Source organism: Pseudopodoces humilis, chromosome 9 (assembly GCF_049639895.1).
Source record: "Pseudopodoces humilis isolate 2021_Gansu_Grassland_sample_001 chromosome 9, ASM4963989v1, whole genome shotgun sequence".
NCBI classification, from domain to species: Eukaryota; Metazoa; Chordata; class Aves; order Passeriformes; family Paridae; genus Pseudopodoces; species Pseudopodoces humilis.
This window is the reverse complement of record NC_142208.1, coordinates 2,967,271-2,982,164: the sequence shown is the minus strand read 5'-3', so window position 1 is coordinate 2,982,164 and position 14,894 is coordinate 2,967,271. Positions and strand designations below refer to the sequence as shown.

The window sequence follows — 14,894 nt, the reverse complement described above, 5'->3', positions numbered from 1 at the left end:
GGAGCTGCCTGCTTTCTGGACAAGAAAGGATTTCATTACCCCAAGAAAAACAATTTGCAAAGACATCAGTGCCCTGAGAATGCCCTGAAGAAAAGGCCCTGAGATGCAGACTAGCAGAACCTCGGGAAGGCTCAAAAAAACAAAACAAACCCACTCCCACTCCTTTTCTTCAATTTTTTGTTTCTGTTTTTCTATGCTATTTCTTATTCTATTTTTATTTCTTTCACTATTAACCAGAGCACCTCAATAAGGACAGGATGGGCCAGACCCACCATTATTTTCCTGGGTAAAAGAACAGGGGAAATGGGAGCCCTCATAAAACAGCAACTAGCAGGGAAGTCCTGTTCTTACAGAAGAACACTTACCTACTTAGGCAGAAAGCTTAAAACCAGAGGTTGTAATGAAAATACTTCTCTTTAAAGAAATGCTCAAGAAAACTTGTCCAATTCAGTAACTATATGCAAGCTGCACAAAGACAAGCCCTGCTTCAGAAGTCAGAAAAAAATAAAAATAAAGATCAGATTGAAAACTGGCTCATCTGTTTAGATATTTATGCTGTCAGGGTGTTACTGGTGACACACCACATGTATGGCCCTGAAATTACCCACCTCTTATCATTCCCCACCCTGTCATGATGGAACAATTATGCAGCTCAGACTGCTGGGTGTTATTTTTTGCTTCACAAGATGCTCAAACGCTATTTTAAATTCGACACCTGCGATTTTGAGGTCTAAACTTACTGTTCACAATGTCACCTTGCAGCTGGAGAATCTGTGGGACAGGCATGGTGAGAATTACCACATCAAACTGTTCCGGGGGCCCCGCTTTCCTGGAGACTTCCCACCTCCCATCCCGCAGGGAGATGTGAGTCACCTGCTGCTCATAGGACACATCTGCACCTGCATGGAAAAAGCAGCAGCTAAATACATGTAGCAGTGAATTCCACAGGGAAAATGAAGAGAGAGAGTTATTTACAAGGGATGGAATGACAGGACAAGGGGGAATGGCTTCCCACTGCCAGAAGGCAGGAACATAGCTAATTATTTACAAGATTAGGGTTTAAAAAAAACAGCTGATTAAAAAAAAAAAATTAATATAATTGCATGAAAGAACCAAACAACTCTCACAGCTCAAACTTTTCTAAGCAGGATTAAATTTGTCACTGAACTGTACATATGACACCTAAGGTAGTAGTCAGAAAGTTTAGACTCCTTTTCCAAAGGACTCTCCACCCAGCAGGCTCACATCCTTTCTCCAAAAGACAGCTCACCCCTCTGCCCCCAGTCACACAGCAGATACTCTGTTTGTATAGAGACTTTTATACCTGCAGGACTCAGAAATTCACTGAGCTCACGGACATGTTTATCCACCCAAGCAATTTCCAGACACACATAAACCAAAAAGGAACTTTAACATCCTCATCAGGGATTTAAATCTGAAAGACTGTTGGAAGGCACCAACAAAAACACAACCATTAAAACTTTCCCCTCCATACAAAGGCATTACCTGACTGTTCTAAATAGTACTTGACGACCGAGGAGATGCCCTGGGGTGCCACGTAATTTCGGGAGCCTTCTCTCACCACCATTCCTTCCACGGGAGCGGTCAGTGGCTTCAGGATGCCTTGAGACACAAGCTCCTCATAGAAGCTTGAAAGGAAAAAACACACAGGGATGAAAACTCGCTCAGTTTCCCATAATCAAAGTTAAGACCAGCCCGACTTTCGAATTTTACCAGGCTGCATTTCAAGGCAGGTTACGCACAAACGCAGCAATAAAAGAACAAACTACCTTGCTATTGCATTGGGCCTGGCCTTTTACCTGACAGCAAGGCTACCTGTGATGGAACTGCCAGCAGCATGACCCGGAGGCAGAGGAATACACGGCAGCTCCCTCCAGCTCTGAACACCGGCACAAACTTCAGAGCCACTGCGGAGTGCAGGAATACTCCAGACACCGAACACAGGTGCCCGAAACGCACCTGCCTTTCGCTGCTTCCCAGGCAAATCTTGCATTTTCACACCGCTGCTACACCTCCATCCCCTTCCCCAAGGTACGTTGAGCTACCCGGGCATCTTTCATCCCAACCCATGAAGTTCCCGGCTTTCACCCTTCCACTGTCCCCCGCGATCCCGCTGGTGGGGCAGCGAGCGAGCGGCTGCGGGGCTCCGGGTCTTGGTGGGGGGTTAAAGCACGGCACCTCTGCATGCTGCGGGGTCCCTGCTGTCCCCACGCCGGGCCACCAACCCCTGGCACCCCGCGCTTCCCACGAGTCTCCTACATGTAGAAGCAGGTGGGAAAGCATCACCTGCGGGATGGGCGGGATGGGCGGCGGGGTGCGGGAGCCGAAGCGCTGGGGCGGGACGGGGCGGGACGGGGCGGGAAGGGGCGGGAAGGGGCGGGAAGGGGCGGGACGGGGCGGGACGGGGCGGGAAGGGGCGGGACGGGGCGGGACGGGGCGGGAAGGGGCGGAACGGGGTGGAAAGGGGCGGGACGGGGCGGGACGGGGCGGGACGGGTCTCACCTGAGCCGCGGCCCCGCAAGCTCCGGCTCGCAGGTGACGAACTGCGCGCCCAGGTCGGCGCTGCCGCGGTCGGCGCGGGTCGTGCTCATGCGGCCCCCTGCGCGACAGCCGGCCAGTGACCGCCGGGACACGACACGACACGACACGGCACGCGACACCGCACACGACACGCTAGGCCCGGGTTCCCCCCCGCCGGCCGGACCCACCTGCGCCCCGCGCCTTGTCCCAGACGGCCACTTGTCCCCGCCGGGCCCCGCGCAGCAGCGCCGCGGCCGCCGCGCCCGTCAGCCCCGCGCCCACCACCAGCACCCGCGCCATGGCCGCCTCACGCCCCGGACACGCCCCCCCCACACGCCCCCGGACACGCCCATCATGTGGCCACGCCCGCCATGTGGCCACGCCCACCATGTGGACACGCCCGTCATGTGGACACGCCCGTCATGTGGACACGCCCGTCATGTGGACACGCCCGTCATGTGGACACGCCCTCGGTGTGCGGGGTCTACCGCGCCGCTGCGCGCCCCGGGTGAGCTGCGCCTGTGGGCGGGGCTAATGGGGCCACGCCCACAGCCCGCGCCTGCGCGCGCTCGGGGACTCGCGGGCACGGCTGTGTTGGGCGCACAGCTGTACAGACACCCCTGTACGGACACACGGCTGTACACACACCTGTGTCACACCCCCCTGTGTCACACACACCCGTGTCACACACACCCGTGTCACACACACCCGTGTCACACACACCAGTGTCACACACACCCGTGTCACACACACCTGTATGGACACACGGCTGTACACACACCAGTGTCACACCCCCCTGTGTCACACCCCCCTGTGTCACACCCCCCTGTGTCACACCCCCCTGTGTCACACACACCCGTGTCACACACACCCGTGTCACACACACCTGTGTCACACACACCTGTATGGACACACGGCTGTACACACACCAGTGTCACACCCCCCTGTGTCACACCCCCCTGTGTCACACACACACCTGTGTCACACCCCCCTGTGTCACACACACGTGTACAGACACACGGCTGTACACACACCCGTGTCACACACACCCGTGTCACACACCCGTGTCACACACACCAGTGTCACACACACCCGTGTCACACACACCCGTGTCACACACACCTGTGTCACACACACCCGTGTCACACACACCAGTGTCACACACACCTGTGTCACACACACCTGGACAGACACACCCGTGTCACACACACCCGTGTCACACACACCCGTGTCACACACACCAGTGTCACACACACCCGTGTCACACACACCCGTGTCACACACACCTGCCAGCAGTCCAGGCACGCTCCAGAGCTGGGTCTGACCCACCCTTACCGAGCAGCTTCTGCCATATCGAGTCCTGCCCACCTGGAGGTGCTGCACGGCAGGACCTGCTGGGGGATAGGGGTGTGACAACTTCCAGAAGGTGCTGGCGGGCTCCTCTCCAACACCTGGCCCGTGTTTTGCAAGGAGCCACGGCTCGATGTGAGGAAAGCGGGGTGCTGGGCCCAGAGCAAATAGTGCTGAGGGGTGGTGACATTGCGTGCGATGCCTCTGCCCCAGGAAAACAAACTCCCGTCCTGAGAGCCCTGAGAGTGGGCAGCTGGGGGAAGGATTTGGGTTGCTACCCTTCCCCAGCTGTGTGGGTGAGAGGAGATGTTCCAGAAAAGCTCTGATAGGATCGTTGTGGTATGGGGGACACCAGAACCCCACACTTTGGCAGAGGTGTTTAGCAACAGACTGGTGTGAAGCTGCACAGAGCTGCTTGAGGCACAGGCAGGTGTTGGTGATGCTCATCTTCAAAGGGAGCTCCGAGCTGACCTCAGGGCAGGTGTTGTTCAACAGGAGAACACCTTCTTCCTGGAGAGAGGTGGGAGCCCCTGTCTCCCCTTCCCGTGTTGCTGTGGGGCAGTCATGGAGGAGGACACGTGCTCGGTCTGGGACTTTTTAAAAAGAAAATAAAAGCCTGGCTGTGTAACTGACCATCCAACACGTAAGAGAGTGGGAGGTTTTCTCTTCTTGACACCATTGCCCTGGAAAGAAGCCTCAGGAGGTTGTGTCCCCTCCTCAGCACCTCCTGCAGAGTTGGCACCTTGTCCTGTTCCCTGCCTGCTGTGGATCCCTCCCTCCAGATTCTGCTGCCTCCCAGACGAGCCGTGGGGTTGTACCTCTGCAGGGGATTGTCACCACCATTTCCTTGAGTCTTTGTGAAAAGGGGATTTCTCAAACCTCACAAATACTCGGCCTGCTGGCCACTGAATGGCTCTGTGTGGGAGATGTGCTTGGGGATGGTTGATGGCACTGGGTGCTCACCTGGATTCTCACTGCCAGCTCGGCATGCCAGCGGGCTCTGCAGAGTCTCCTACATGTAGAAGCAGGTGGGAAAGCAGTCACAGGGCCATAGAACCATGGATTATCCTGAGTTGGAAGGGACCCACAGGCTCATCAGTCCAACTCCTGGCCCTGCACAGACACCCCAACAATCTCACCCTGTGCGGAGCTCTGGCAGCCTCAGGCCCATTCCCTGGGGAGCCTGGGCAGTGCCAGCACCCTCTGGGGTTAGAGCCTTTCCCTGATCTCCAACCTAAACCTCCCCTGGCACAGCTCAGGTCTTTCCCTGGGTCCTGTCCCTTTCAGAGAGCAGAGCTGCCCTCAGGAGGAGCTGCAGCCCCTGGGGAGTTGTGACCTCAGTGTGCTCTGCTCCAGCTGAACAAACCAAGTGACCTCAGCCAGCCCTTGTGTGGCCCTCCAGAGCCTTCCCCATCACCTCCTTTGAATGCTTCCTAACACCTATTAGAGGTAGAAGAGTATTAAGACATTATTACAATTGAAAGAGTTGAGGCCAAAAGAGGAACACCAAGAATTAAGACAGAAAACCTGGCAGTAATTTTATAGAAAACTTGATGATTAAACTTGAGCACGATGGGTAGAGCTGAAGTTTCCACTGCAGTGGAAAAAAGCTCTGTGCTCACCTGATGAACACGTGGGCACTGCCAGCGAAGAAAACAGGAGTGATGCAAGAGAGGGCAGCAGGAGTTGGGTGAGAACTCTTGGATGTGTGACACGTTCCTGCTTTCGGGCTAAACACCCACCTGAAGTATGTGCTGGTGGCAGGTGGCTCTGGATGAGGGCAGGGTACGGGGACACTGATCAGGAGCTGTAGCACAACAGCCTTACTGGAAATGACCTGGGAAGGAAGGGTGGTGGGCACCAAACTGGATATAAGCCAACAAGGTGCTCTCCCTGCAAGGCTGGAGAACCCCAGGAGTGGCCAAGGGGCCACCTGGCCACTGTCACCCCTGCTGTTCGGTGCAGGGGAGGTGACACCTGCCTGGTGAGAGGGGCGTGAAGGTGATCCATAGAGGCTGACAAACTGCAGCAGGAGGTGGAGGGAGCTGAGTTTACCCGGTCTGGCCGTGCAATGAAGCTCAAGGGACTCTCCTTGACCCCATTCTGCCTCTAGAGTGGTGGTGCTTCAGCAGGAGCTGCACAGGACCCTTGGGAGGCCGGAGCATCTTGTAAGGCCTGTGACAATGTCCTGCTCTTCAAGTGCTGCAGGACTCTTTTGTGTGCAGCCTTCATCTTGCCCCTTCCAGTGCCTCCAGATGAGTGTGAGCAGAGTTACTCTGCCCTTTCCCTGGAGTGTAGATTTCCATGATGTGTTCCCTCAGAAGGTGAAAGCCAGAGGTGACTTAGTGCAGCGTGGTTTCACTGCCCCAAAAACAAAGCCACCCTTAACCTCCAAACCTCTAAGTTACAAACCCCTGTTCTACTGTGTGTTCATAGAAGTGGGACAAACTGCCACATCTAGGTGCATGCCTTGGACACATGTCAGGGCCATTCCAGGCTGACAGACAGAAGACACCTTTCCCTACTGACCTTTCACCGCAATTTCCAAAGCAAAACAATCTAGGAAAGAAGGGCAGGAGGCAGCGCCAGCCCTGGCACGGGCGGTGGAGAGGGATAACTCTCCCTCTTGGCAGGACACCTGTAGGATGAGGCACTTAGGTACTCCTCACACCTCCCTGTAAGGGTGTGAAGAGAAGGAGGTTGCAGTGGGCTGACACAGCTCCATCCCCCAACCCAAAGTGGGGCAGGTGGAGGGAACTGCGAGAGCAAAAGTGAGAAAACTGGGTGGAGGGATAAAGGTACTGAGTGTTGCTGTGGCAACTTGGCTGTGTCCCATCCCTGTGCTATGAGGAAAGGGAACTCCATCCCAGCCTGACCTGACCCAGTACAGATGTTTTCAGCCTGTTGCCTGGGATTTAATCTCCATCTCACATGTGGCATCTTGGTATAACAAGAAACATCATCATTTCTAAACCACAGCTACTGGAAATCCATTTTAGACTTTGATCTTTTCTTGCAATAACTTAATTATGTCTCTTGTCATAACAAATAAATAAAACCACCGTTGAAATGGGAAGCTGGAAACTTTCTTCAGCAATATCAATTAAACCACTTTATCAATGGAAATCACCTCCAAACGTCCATAGTCATTTGACTCTGCCTAAACAGTATTTAACCGGCCTCCACAAACTAATTCTGGGGAATTGCACTTTCTAAACTGTGGTGTTACATAACAATTTATATGTTCTGTGTCCCAGGGTGATTACACCCCCCACCCCACCCTGCAGCCAGTTCAAAAAGGGCTGTCTGCAGAGGGATGCAGAGCACTGCTCCTTGCACCAGCCAGGGGTGACAACCCATCCTCTGACACTGCCGTGTGCCACATCTCCATCTCCTCCGGGCTGGGCATCTCTTCCCTGCTGTGCTGCCCATCCCGCCCAGGGGCCGACATCTCCCCCTCTCCTCCTGCAGGAGCTGTGCCACCTCTCAGCTGGGCTGGGCTGCCTTCACTTCTGGACAGGTGAGTGTGGGAAAAGCATGGCTAGAGCCGGACCTAAACGTGGCTGGGAATGGCACTCGGGACTCGTGGCACTTACAGCCCCTGCTTGCCTCAGAGCAGGGACCAAAATCTGATTTGCTGGGTCGGTTCTAGAGGCTGGTCCAGCCCAATTTTTCTTGTGGTGTCCAATGTCACAGTTGTTAGAGGGAGCGATGCTGCAATCCCAGACCTTTTGGTATCTGTTTGTGATGCCTCCTGCCCATAGCTGTGTGCAAAGCCTGCTGTTCCCATCTGCCTCCACCGCCTCCTGCGGCAGCTGCAGTCTCCAGCACAGGCTGAGGGGTTTTTTAAGCTGCCTTAAACCCAGTATCACTAAGGGACATCTAGATCTGCTGGAAGATGCATCCCTCCCCATTTTGCATACGGATTTGCACTTTAAAATGTCCTTCTCTGGATCAAACGTAATCAATTCTTGTCTTTTACACCATGATCAGGGAGAAGGGCAAGCGGTTAGAGATTTTCTTTCCATGATTTTATTTCTGTTTAGGGAGGGAAGGCAGTGTTGGATCTTATTCATCCTCCCTCTCCCTCCTGGGGAGGTTTGGGCAGTGGTGTCAACAGGTGATGCAAACGGCAGGGTGATGGGACAGAGCTTTCCCTCTCAGCCATCCCCTTTCCTGGAAGAGAGACTGGAGAAGTGGCACTGCCCAGTCACCGATAGGACAAGGAACACCCAACATCCTTTGGGTATCAGAATGGCTCGAAGGAGGTCTCAGCAACCTGGGGTAGTGGAAGGGGCTTGGAATGAGGGGGGCTTTAAGGTCCCTCCCCAACCCAACCCGTTCTGTGATTCTATGATTTTAACCTCTTGCAGTTCCCAGTGGTCTGCAGAGCACTGCAAGGATTGTTGTCTCGCCTCTTACTGGAATTCCTGAAAGTCTGTCCCACCTCCCTGGAAACATCCCTGCTGAGATGTGTTTCCTAAGCCACCCCACGTGCATTAACGCTTCTGAGCCATCATCCAGGCCACCAGACTGAGTCTGGTCCTACCTAGGGTGTTCCCCTGCCCTCACCTCCCCTGCCCCTGCTCTCCCTGGCACTGCTTCTGTGTTGTTCCAGGCACAGTGAGGATGTGGCTGGCTCTAGCTCTGGTGGCCGTGTTCCACGGGATGGCATCCGGGGAGTGCCTCTTGAATTCCCCATTTTCTAAGAACCCAGAAGCAGAGATGAACATCGTGAGTATGATGGCATTGGAGCAGAGGGTGGGAAGCATCCAGAAAACAGCTGCTGACTAAATAATTATAGTTAAATATCACATTCAGGGATTTCCTCACCTTGAAAATGTTATTATTGGCTTTCCTCTGGTTGCAGAGTGAAATGGTCTCCTTCTGGGGGTACCCCAGTGAGGAGTATGACGTGGTGACAGAAGATGGATACATCCTTCAGCTCAACAGAATTCCTCATGGGAGAGGAAATGCCGGGTGCCAAGGTAAAACTGATGCCCTACAGAGCACACAAGCCTTCACTGGGATACCAGGGCTTGTGCAAGAGGGTTTTCAAGGCTCCCTGTGGCTCGGCATCCGTAGCATCGGTTCTGATGCGTCAGAATTTGTTGGGAAGGCTGATCCCTTTCCAGGGGTGTTTCCTCACCCCTCAGGAACCCCTGAGCACTGAATGTCAGGATCCCAGCAGCGGGAGGCAGCCCATCCATCCTGGTGGCACACCTTGGGTTCTCTCTCCAGAGCCTGGCTCCCAAAATGTGCTCCTGCAGCCGTTTGATGGATCAGCAGACGGGTTTGGTACCCCCTGAGGAGCCTCCAGGGGAGCCTCCTGTCCTGTGAGGGGGGGTTAGATCCATGAAAATTGCATTTTTCCTGTCACATCCCCAGGCTCCTCCATGGTTGCCTACAGAGCTCCCCGGGCAGCTCAAGTTCTGCGTGAATCCCCAGAGATTTTGGGGATAAAGGCCAAGATAATGGCTCAGCTTAGCAAACCTGCTTTTTAAATGAAATCTAGAGGAACACTGACACAAACCTTCACAGATTTTGGCTGCCATGGGGATAAAACTTTATAAACTGTCTCAAGAGGTGACAAACAGCATTAAAAATAAGGAGTCATCATGCAAAATCAAAAATAAAAAATTAAATTGAAGAAAAAATTTCAATTAATAAAATAATAATAATCACTATAATAATTTATGTACATCAATAAAATAGAATATGCTAGAATATTAATATTTATACTATTATGTGGTATGTAATTAATATTAATCATATTATTTAATGTTGTAAAAAATAATAAATTCACATTGATTTTTAAATTAAATTAAAAATAAGGAGTCATCATGTCTTGCAGGTGTGAGACCCGTGGTACTTTTGCAGCACGGTCTCCTTGCAGAAGGGAGCAGCTGGCTCACCAACCTGGCCAACAACAGCCTGGGCTTCATCCTCGCAGATGCTGGCTACGATGTTTGGATTGGAAACAGCAGAGGCAACACCTGGTCCAGGAGACACCAGGTCCTGACTCCCAAACAGGATGAATTCTGGGCTTTCAGGTAAATGGGTCTGAGGATCTCAGGAACAGACAAATTCTGTCGGGGTCACGCTGCCCTAGCTGGGGGATGAGTGGACCAGGCTGGAATGAAGCTCATCCAACTTATTTTGAGTGAAAACCCCATGTGAAAGCTCGGTAGGATGAAGAAGGTGGTGGTTGGTGGGGCGGCCCTGCCCTCCCTGCTGGTACTGTGGTTTGCTGCTGGTGGCTGTGCACGTGGAGATGCTGTCCCTCTCAGCAGGACGTCTGCTCTTCCTTCTGTAGCTTCGATGAGATGGCTAAATACGATCTCCCAGCCATGATCAGCTTCATTGAGCAGAAAACAGGCCAGGAGCAGCTGTATTATATTGGCCATTCCCAAGGCACCACTATAGGTGAGTGAGTCCTCTTGATGGCAGCACGAGAAGTCTACACCCCCTGTCCGATTTGTAAAATCACTCACTGAAATTAAACTATGTGCATGAGTGTCTTGAAAGACTAAACCATTTTTTCTTTTTTCTACTTTTTTCCAACCCCCCACCCCCCAAGGTTTTATAGCCTTTTCCACCATGCCCCAGCTGTCTCGGAAAATCAAGGTGTTCTTTGCTCTTTCTCCTGTGACCACGGTGATGTTTTCTCAGAGCCCGTTTAGAAAACTCTCATTCTTTTCTGACTCTGGGCTTAAGGTTGGTCTGCAACATGTTCTGCACAGCCAAAATGTTCTTCATAGGGATTGTGAAATTATCTGTGGAATATTTAAAGTCATTTACAGAGAGGGGAGCGCTGTGCTGTTTTCATAATGAAGAAAATCACATCTCACTACAGAACCTGAATTCACTCCCCAAAATGTTCTGACAGAATTAGATCCAGAACGTTGGTGAATTAAACTGATGCAGAGGCTGTGAATTAAGCCCTACCATTTAACAGAGGAGCATTATGAGTATAGGAGATCACGGCCATGAGAAGCAAGGAACAGAAGCATTTAACGGGGTGCAAGGGAGGCTTCACCCTCCCTTATGGAGGGTGAACTATGGGCAACCTTAATGTGGGCATAAAATAGAAGTTGTAAAGTTGGTGGTGCTTTGGGGAAAAGCACGACCAGACTTGCTGTTTGCTGAGCACATTTGCAATTTTACAGGAGCTGTTTGGCACCAGGGAGTTCCTGCCACACACTGCCCTGGGGGAGCTGGTCCTCTCCAGGTTCTGTGTCTGCTCAAAGGTCTGCAAGCACATCCTGTCGATGGTTTTCGGCTTCAACTGGAAGAACACAAACATGGTACGTGGGAATAAATCTGCAGAGAGCCCTTCTGAAGGCCAAAGCCAATGTGGAGCCCATGTGAATCCTGTTGTGAAATGTGCCCGCGTCCTTGCAGAGCCGATTCGACGTGTACGTGGGACACACCCCGGCAGGGTCCTCGGTGCAGAACATCATCCACTGGCTGCAGGTAAACCTTGCCAGGTTCCTTCCTGAGCCAAGCAGGGTGTCCCTGGTCCCTCGTGGGCAGCCTGCTGTGCTGGGCAATGCAAGACACACCTTTGTCAGATCTTTGTGGGTTTTGTTTTCACCCCCTCCCTAAAATGCTCGGAGGATTTTTGAGCCGAGAGGCCCCAAAGGAGTGGATCTGTCAAGAGAAACTCTCGGAGCTGAGGACCCTGAATCCACAGCAGGCACGTTCCAGGGGTCTTATTTCAAACCAGCTCCACTCTTGCCCTGCAACCCGAGTGCCATTAGTGGTCAGACTGTGGCAGAGGTGCATTTGGATAGCAGCCAATTAAGCCTATCAGCGATAAAGCAGATTATTTCTCCTTGTGGGCATGAGAACAGTCACCACCAGAGCCCCTTGACACTGCAGTTGTGTTCTGCTGCAGTCCTTTCCTCTTCCCCAAGCTCCAAATTAGCACTTTTTTTTTTTGTAGGTTGCAGGTTCAGTCCGTGCACCTTCTCTGAGGGGTGTGCCACAGGCTGTACTCAGGGCACAGCTTCTTCCTGTGTGGAATTCCTGCTCAGGGACCCCAGAAGAACTTTGTGGGGTTTGCAGCAAGAGCACACACTCCATTTTCTGAAGTGCTGCTGCCCAGTGAGGGGGATCAAGCCACGGCCACCTTGACCTTGTACTGCTGATAGTCCTGTTCCAGTTAGACAAGGGATGTTCAGAGGCTCCCTCCGTTTCTGATTGTGCCAATTCTCCAGCCCACAAGGAATATTTAGAGTTCTAAACCCATTTTCCAGAACATTTTAACCTCTTCCCATCCCGGTGTTATCCACAAACATTAGAAACATAATCTCTGCCCATTTCTCCAAAATCACCACAATAATTACTTGTGCTGGGCCTAGGGCCGGGCCTGTGAGACACACTTGAAGAATCCTGCCAGTTCAGAGACGAAAACTAACTTTTGAGGTTTGACTTTTGAGGGTTGGCTGCACCCCCACAGAAGTGTGATTTCACTCAGAGCACTGCATGTCTGAATTTGCTGCAGGGAGTCCACGGTGGGGCACTGAGAGCTTTTGACGGGGGGCACATGTACAACAGCCTTCACTACAGACAGGTGAGGTTCTCCAATGGCCACGGCCTTCCCTCTCCCTGTCCTCTTCCCACCCATGCCTGGGGTGTCTCCTCCTCTCTTCACAAACTGGAAGTCAGGATCTCTGCTTGGAACAGCAGCATTTTCCATGCTCAGCTCTGTTCTGCAAACACCTTTCAAATGGAATAAAACGCTTTAAATTAGAGGCTTTCCATTTTCCAGAGTTTCCAGAGTCTTAAGTTACACCAAACTGAATATTAGGAAAAATTTATTCTTTGAAATAGTGGTAAAGCCTTGGAATAGGAAAAAAAAAGGAAAAACCCTTCTTTCTTCCTTAAACAACGACAACAAAAATTGTTCAGAAAGCAGCGTGCTTCTTAACTTGATTTATTACACTGCAGGTAACGAGAGACGTTGCTGACAAATCACCTCACGGCAAGTTCTCAGGGTGTGGAGCTGAAACAGCCCTCCAGAAATGTTTTCATTTCAAAACCTTGCTTCCAAACACCTCCCTGCTGTCCCTGGGCTGCAGGAAATGCTGGTGAAGCATCACCACAAACCCCAGCAGGGCCGGCTGGGAGGGACCTGTGGAGGTCCCCAGTCCAACCTCCTGCTGGTAGCATGATCATCCAACAGCACTAAATCAGGGCAGCCAAAGTCCTGCCTCCAAATCAAAACCATCCAGATTATCAAAACCATCTGCAGTATCAGAACCAGAATTTCTAGCCGGGCAGAACAAATTTTCTAATTAATTTTAGTTAAATTAACTTGCTAAATTGCAGCACATAAGGCTATGCTGCATTTCTATAGAAGTTCCTCTTCCTTCTAGAAGAAAGGTGCTCCAGTTTTTATCTCCCTCCCTTCCCAAAGAGTATTCCTGGCCTTTGTGAAACCTCTCTTCCCTCTCCTCAGACTGGGGCCCCGTTCTACGACGTGAAGGACATGGAGGTGCTGACGGCCATCTGGAACGCGGGGCAGGACTGCCTGGCCGACCCCCGGGACACCGCCCTCCTCCTCCCCCAGGTCAAGAACCTGGTCCACCACAAGCTGATTCCCCACTGGAACCACATGGATTTCGTGCTGGGCCTCGACGCCACCGAGGTTTTGTACCGGGAAATCCTTGACATCATGAAGAAGCATCCCTAAAGTTGCTGGTTTTGCTTGATATCAGATTGTTTTTTTTTTTCCTGGCTTTTTTTTTTTCCTCATAAGATTAGTGCTGTCTCTAGAGGATTTTGAAATTTCCCTATCTGGATCACCTGAATATAGTTGATTAAAATGTTCTGCTTTTAACAGGGTGGGGAGAGGAGCCTTCCATCTATTCCTGGCTGGCACTGCATTGCCTTTCTTTTTCCACTTTTCCTTCTCTTTCCTTTAGGGTTTTTTGGGTTGGTTTTTTTTTTGTTTTGCTTTGTTTGTTTGTTTGGGATTTTTCTGGGTTTTTGGTTTTGTTTTGTGTCTTCATCAGTGACACAAAGCTCATTGTTGCTGCCTCAGGTCCGGCACTGTTATGCTTAAAACCATCGAGGTGGATCAGAAGGAGATCCAACAGATCTGTGATTTTGCTGCAACCGTGGGTTGCAGTAAATAATCCAGAAGTAGGATCCCAGAATGTTTTTGGGTGGGAAGGGACCTTAAAGCCCATCCACCTCCCACTGTCCCAGGCTGCTCCAAGCCCCAAAGTCCAACCTGGCCTTGGACACTTCCAGGGATCCAGGGGCAGCCCCAGCTGCTCTGGGCACCCTGTGCCAGGGCCTGCCCACCCTCCCAGGGAACAATTCCTTCCCAATATCCCATCTATCCCTGTCCTCTGGCACTGGGAAGCCATTCCTCCTTGTCCTGCCTCTCCAGGCCCTTGTAAATTGTTTCTTTACATCTTTCTCCCTTCAGGTACTGGAAGGATATCTCCCTAGAGAAAAACCAGTACTAGTGGTTTTGAATTCAATAAAAATTATAATTAATCACATTTTTAATGTGGCTGGTTTTGGGCTTTTTATTTTTGTCTCAGTGACTGAGAGGTGAGAAATGAATAAATCCTGAAGAGAAATTGCAAATCAGATGGTCCAGTGTGTGATTCTGGAGCAGAATGTGTAAAATCCAAATAAAAAGGGGCTTAGGGTATTCACAAAGTGCCTGTGTTAGGGTGTATCTGAGAGGTTTTGGTAATAAAACTGAGTGGTGATCTCAGAGGTGCTGTGATGTATTGATGATTATTTTCTTTAGCCTGAAGGAAGGGCAGTTATTTTACAGCAATAAAAAATTTGGCTGTTTCTGTCAGCCAAAATCCCAAGGCTCATCAGAAAATCTCGATAAACGTGTCAGTGGTGCAACCACCAGAAGAGACAGCTTCTTTCAGGGAAGGAGAATCCAGCTGTGAGGCAAAGCAATATTTTTTTTAATTTTATTTTTTTATTTTTTATTTTTATTTTTATTTTTATTTTTATTTTTT

The 14,894-nt window shown here is 51.3% G+C and overlaps 2 protein-coding genes across 6 annotated transcripts in view; one reads left to right on the top strand and one right to left on the bottom strand.

Annotated features, from left to right (window-relative positions):
* The window catches only part of RNLS (renalase, FAD dependent amine oxidase), a 52,497-nt gene extending 49,642 nt beyond the window's left edge, over positions 1–2,855 (bottom strand). For 3 of the 5 annotated variants that reach the window (XM_005530734.3, XM_088059846.1, XM_014259500.2), the window contains exons 1-4: positions 2,730–2,855; positions 2,524–2,620; positions 1,507–1,649; positions 741–899 (exon numbers count right to left, since the gene is read on the bottom strand). In XM_005530734.3, coding sequence (XP_005530791.2) covers positions 741–899; positions 1,507–1,649; positions 2,524–2,620; positions 2,730–2,841 — 511 coding nt within the window. In that variant the 5' untranslated portion in view covers positions 2,842–2,855. Of the gene's footprint in view, positions 1–740; positions 900–1,506; positions 1,650–2,109; positions 2,324–2,523; positions 2,621–2,729 lie in introns of those variants that run through there. The other 2 variants (XM_088059847.1, XM_088059844.1) reach the window with 2 other exon arrangements.
* A 4,346-nt stretch (positions 2,856–7,201) lies between these two features.
* LOC102107076 (lipase member K-like) lies at positions 7,202–14,320 on the top strand. The gene is made up of 10 exons (XM_005530735.3): positions 7,202–7,411; positions 8,510–8,625; positions 8,762–8,879; positions 9,746–9,944; positions 10,208–10,317; positions 10,472–10,608; positions 11,061–11,198; positions 11,296–11,367; positions 12,401–12,469; positions 13,358–14,320. The coding sequence occupies exons 2-10, from the start codon at positions 8,521–8,523 to the stop codon at positions 13,589–13,591; spliced, it is 1,182 nt and encodes a 393-aa protein (XP_005530792.3). The 5' UTR covers positions 7,202–7,411; positions 8,510–8,520; the 3' UTR covers positions 13,592–14,320.
* The last annotated feature ends 574 nt before the right edge of the window (positions 14,321–14,894 follow it).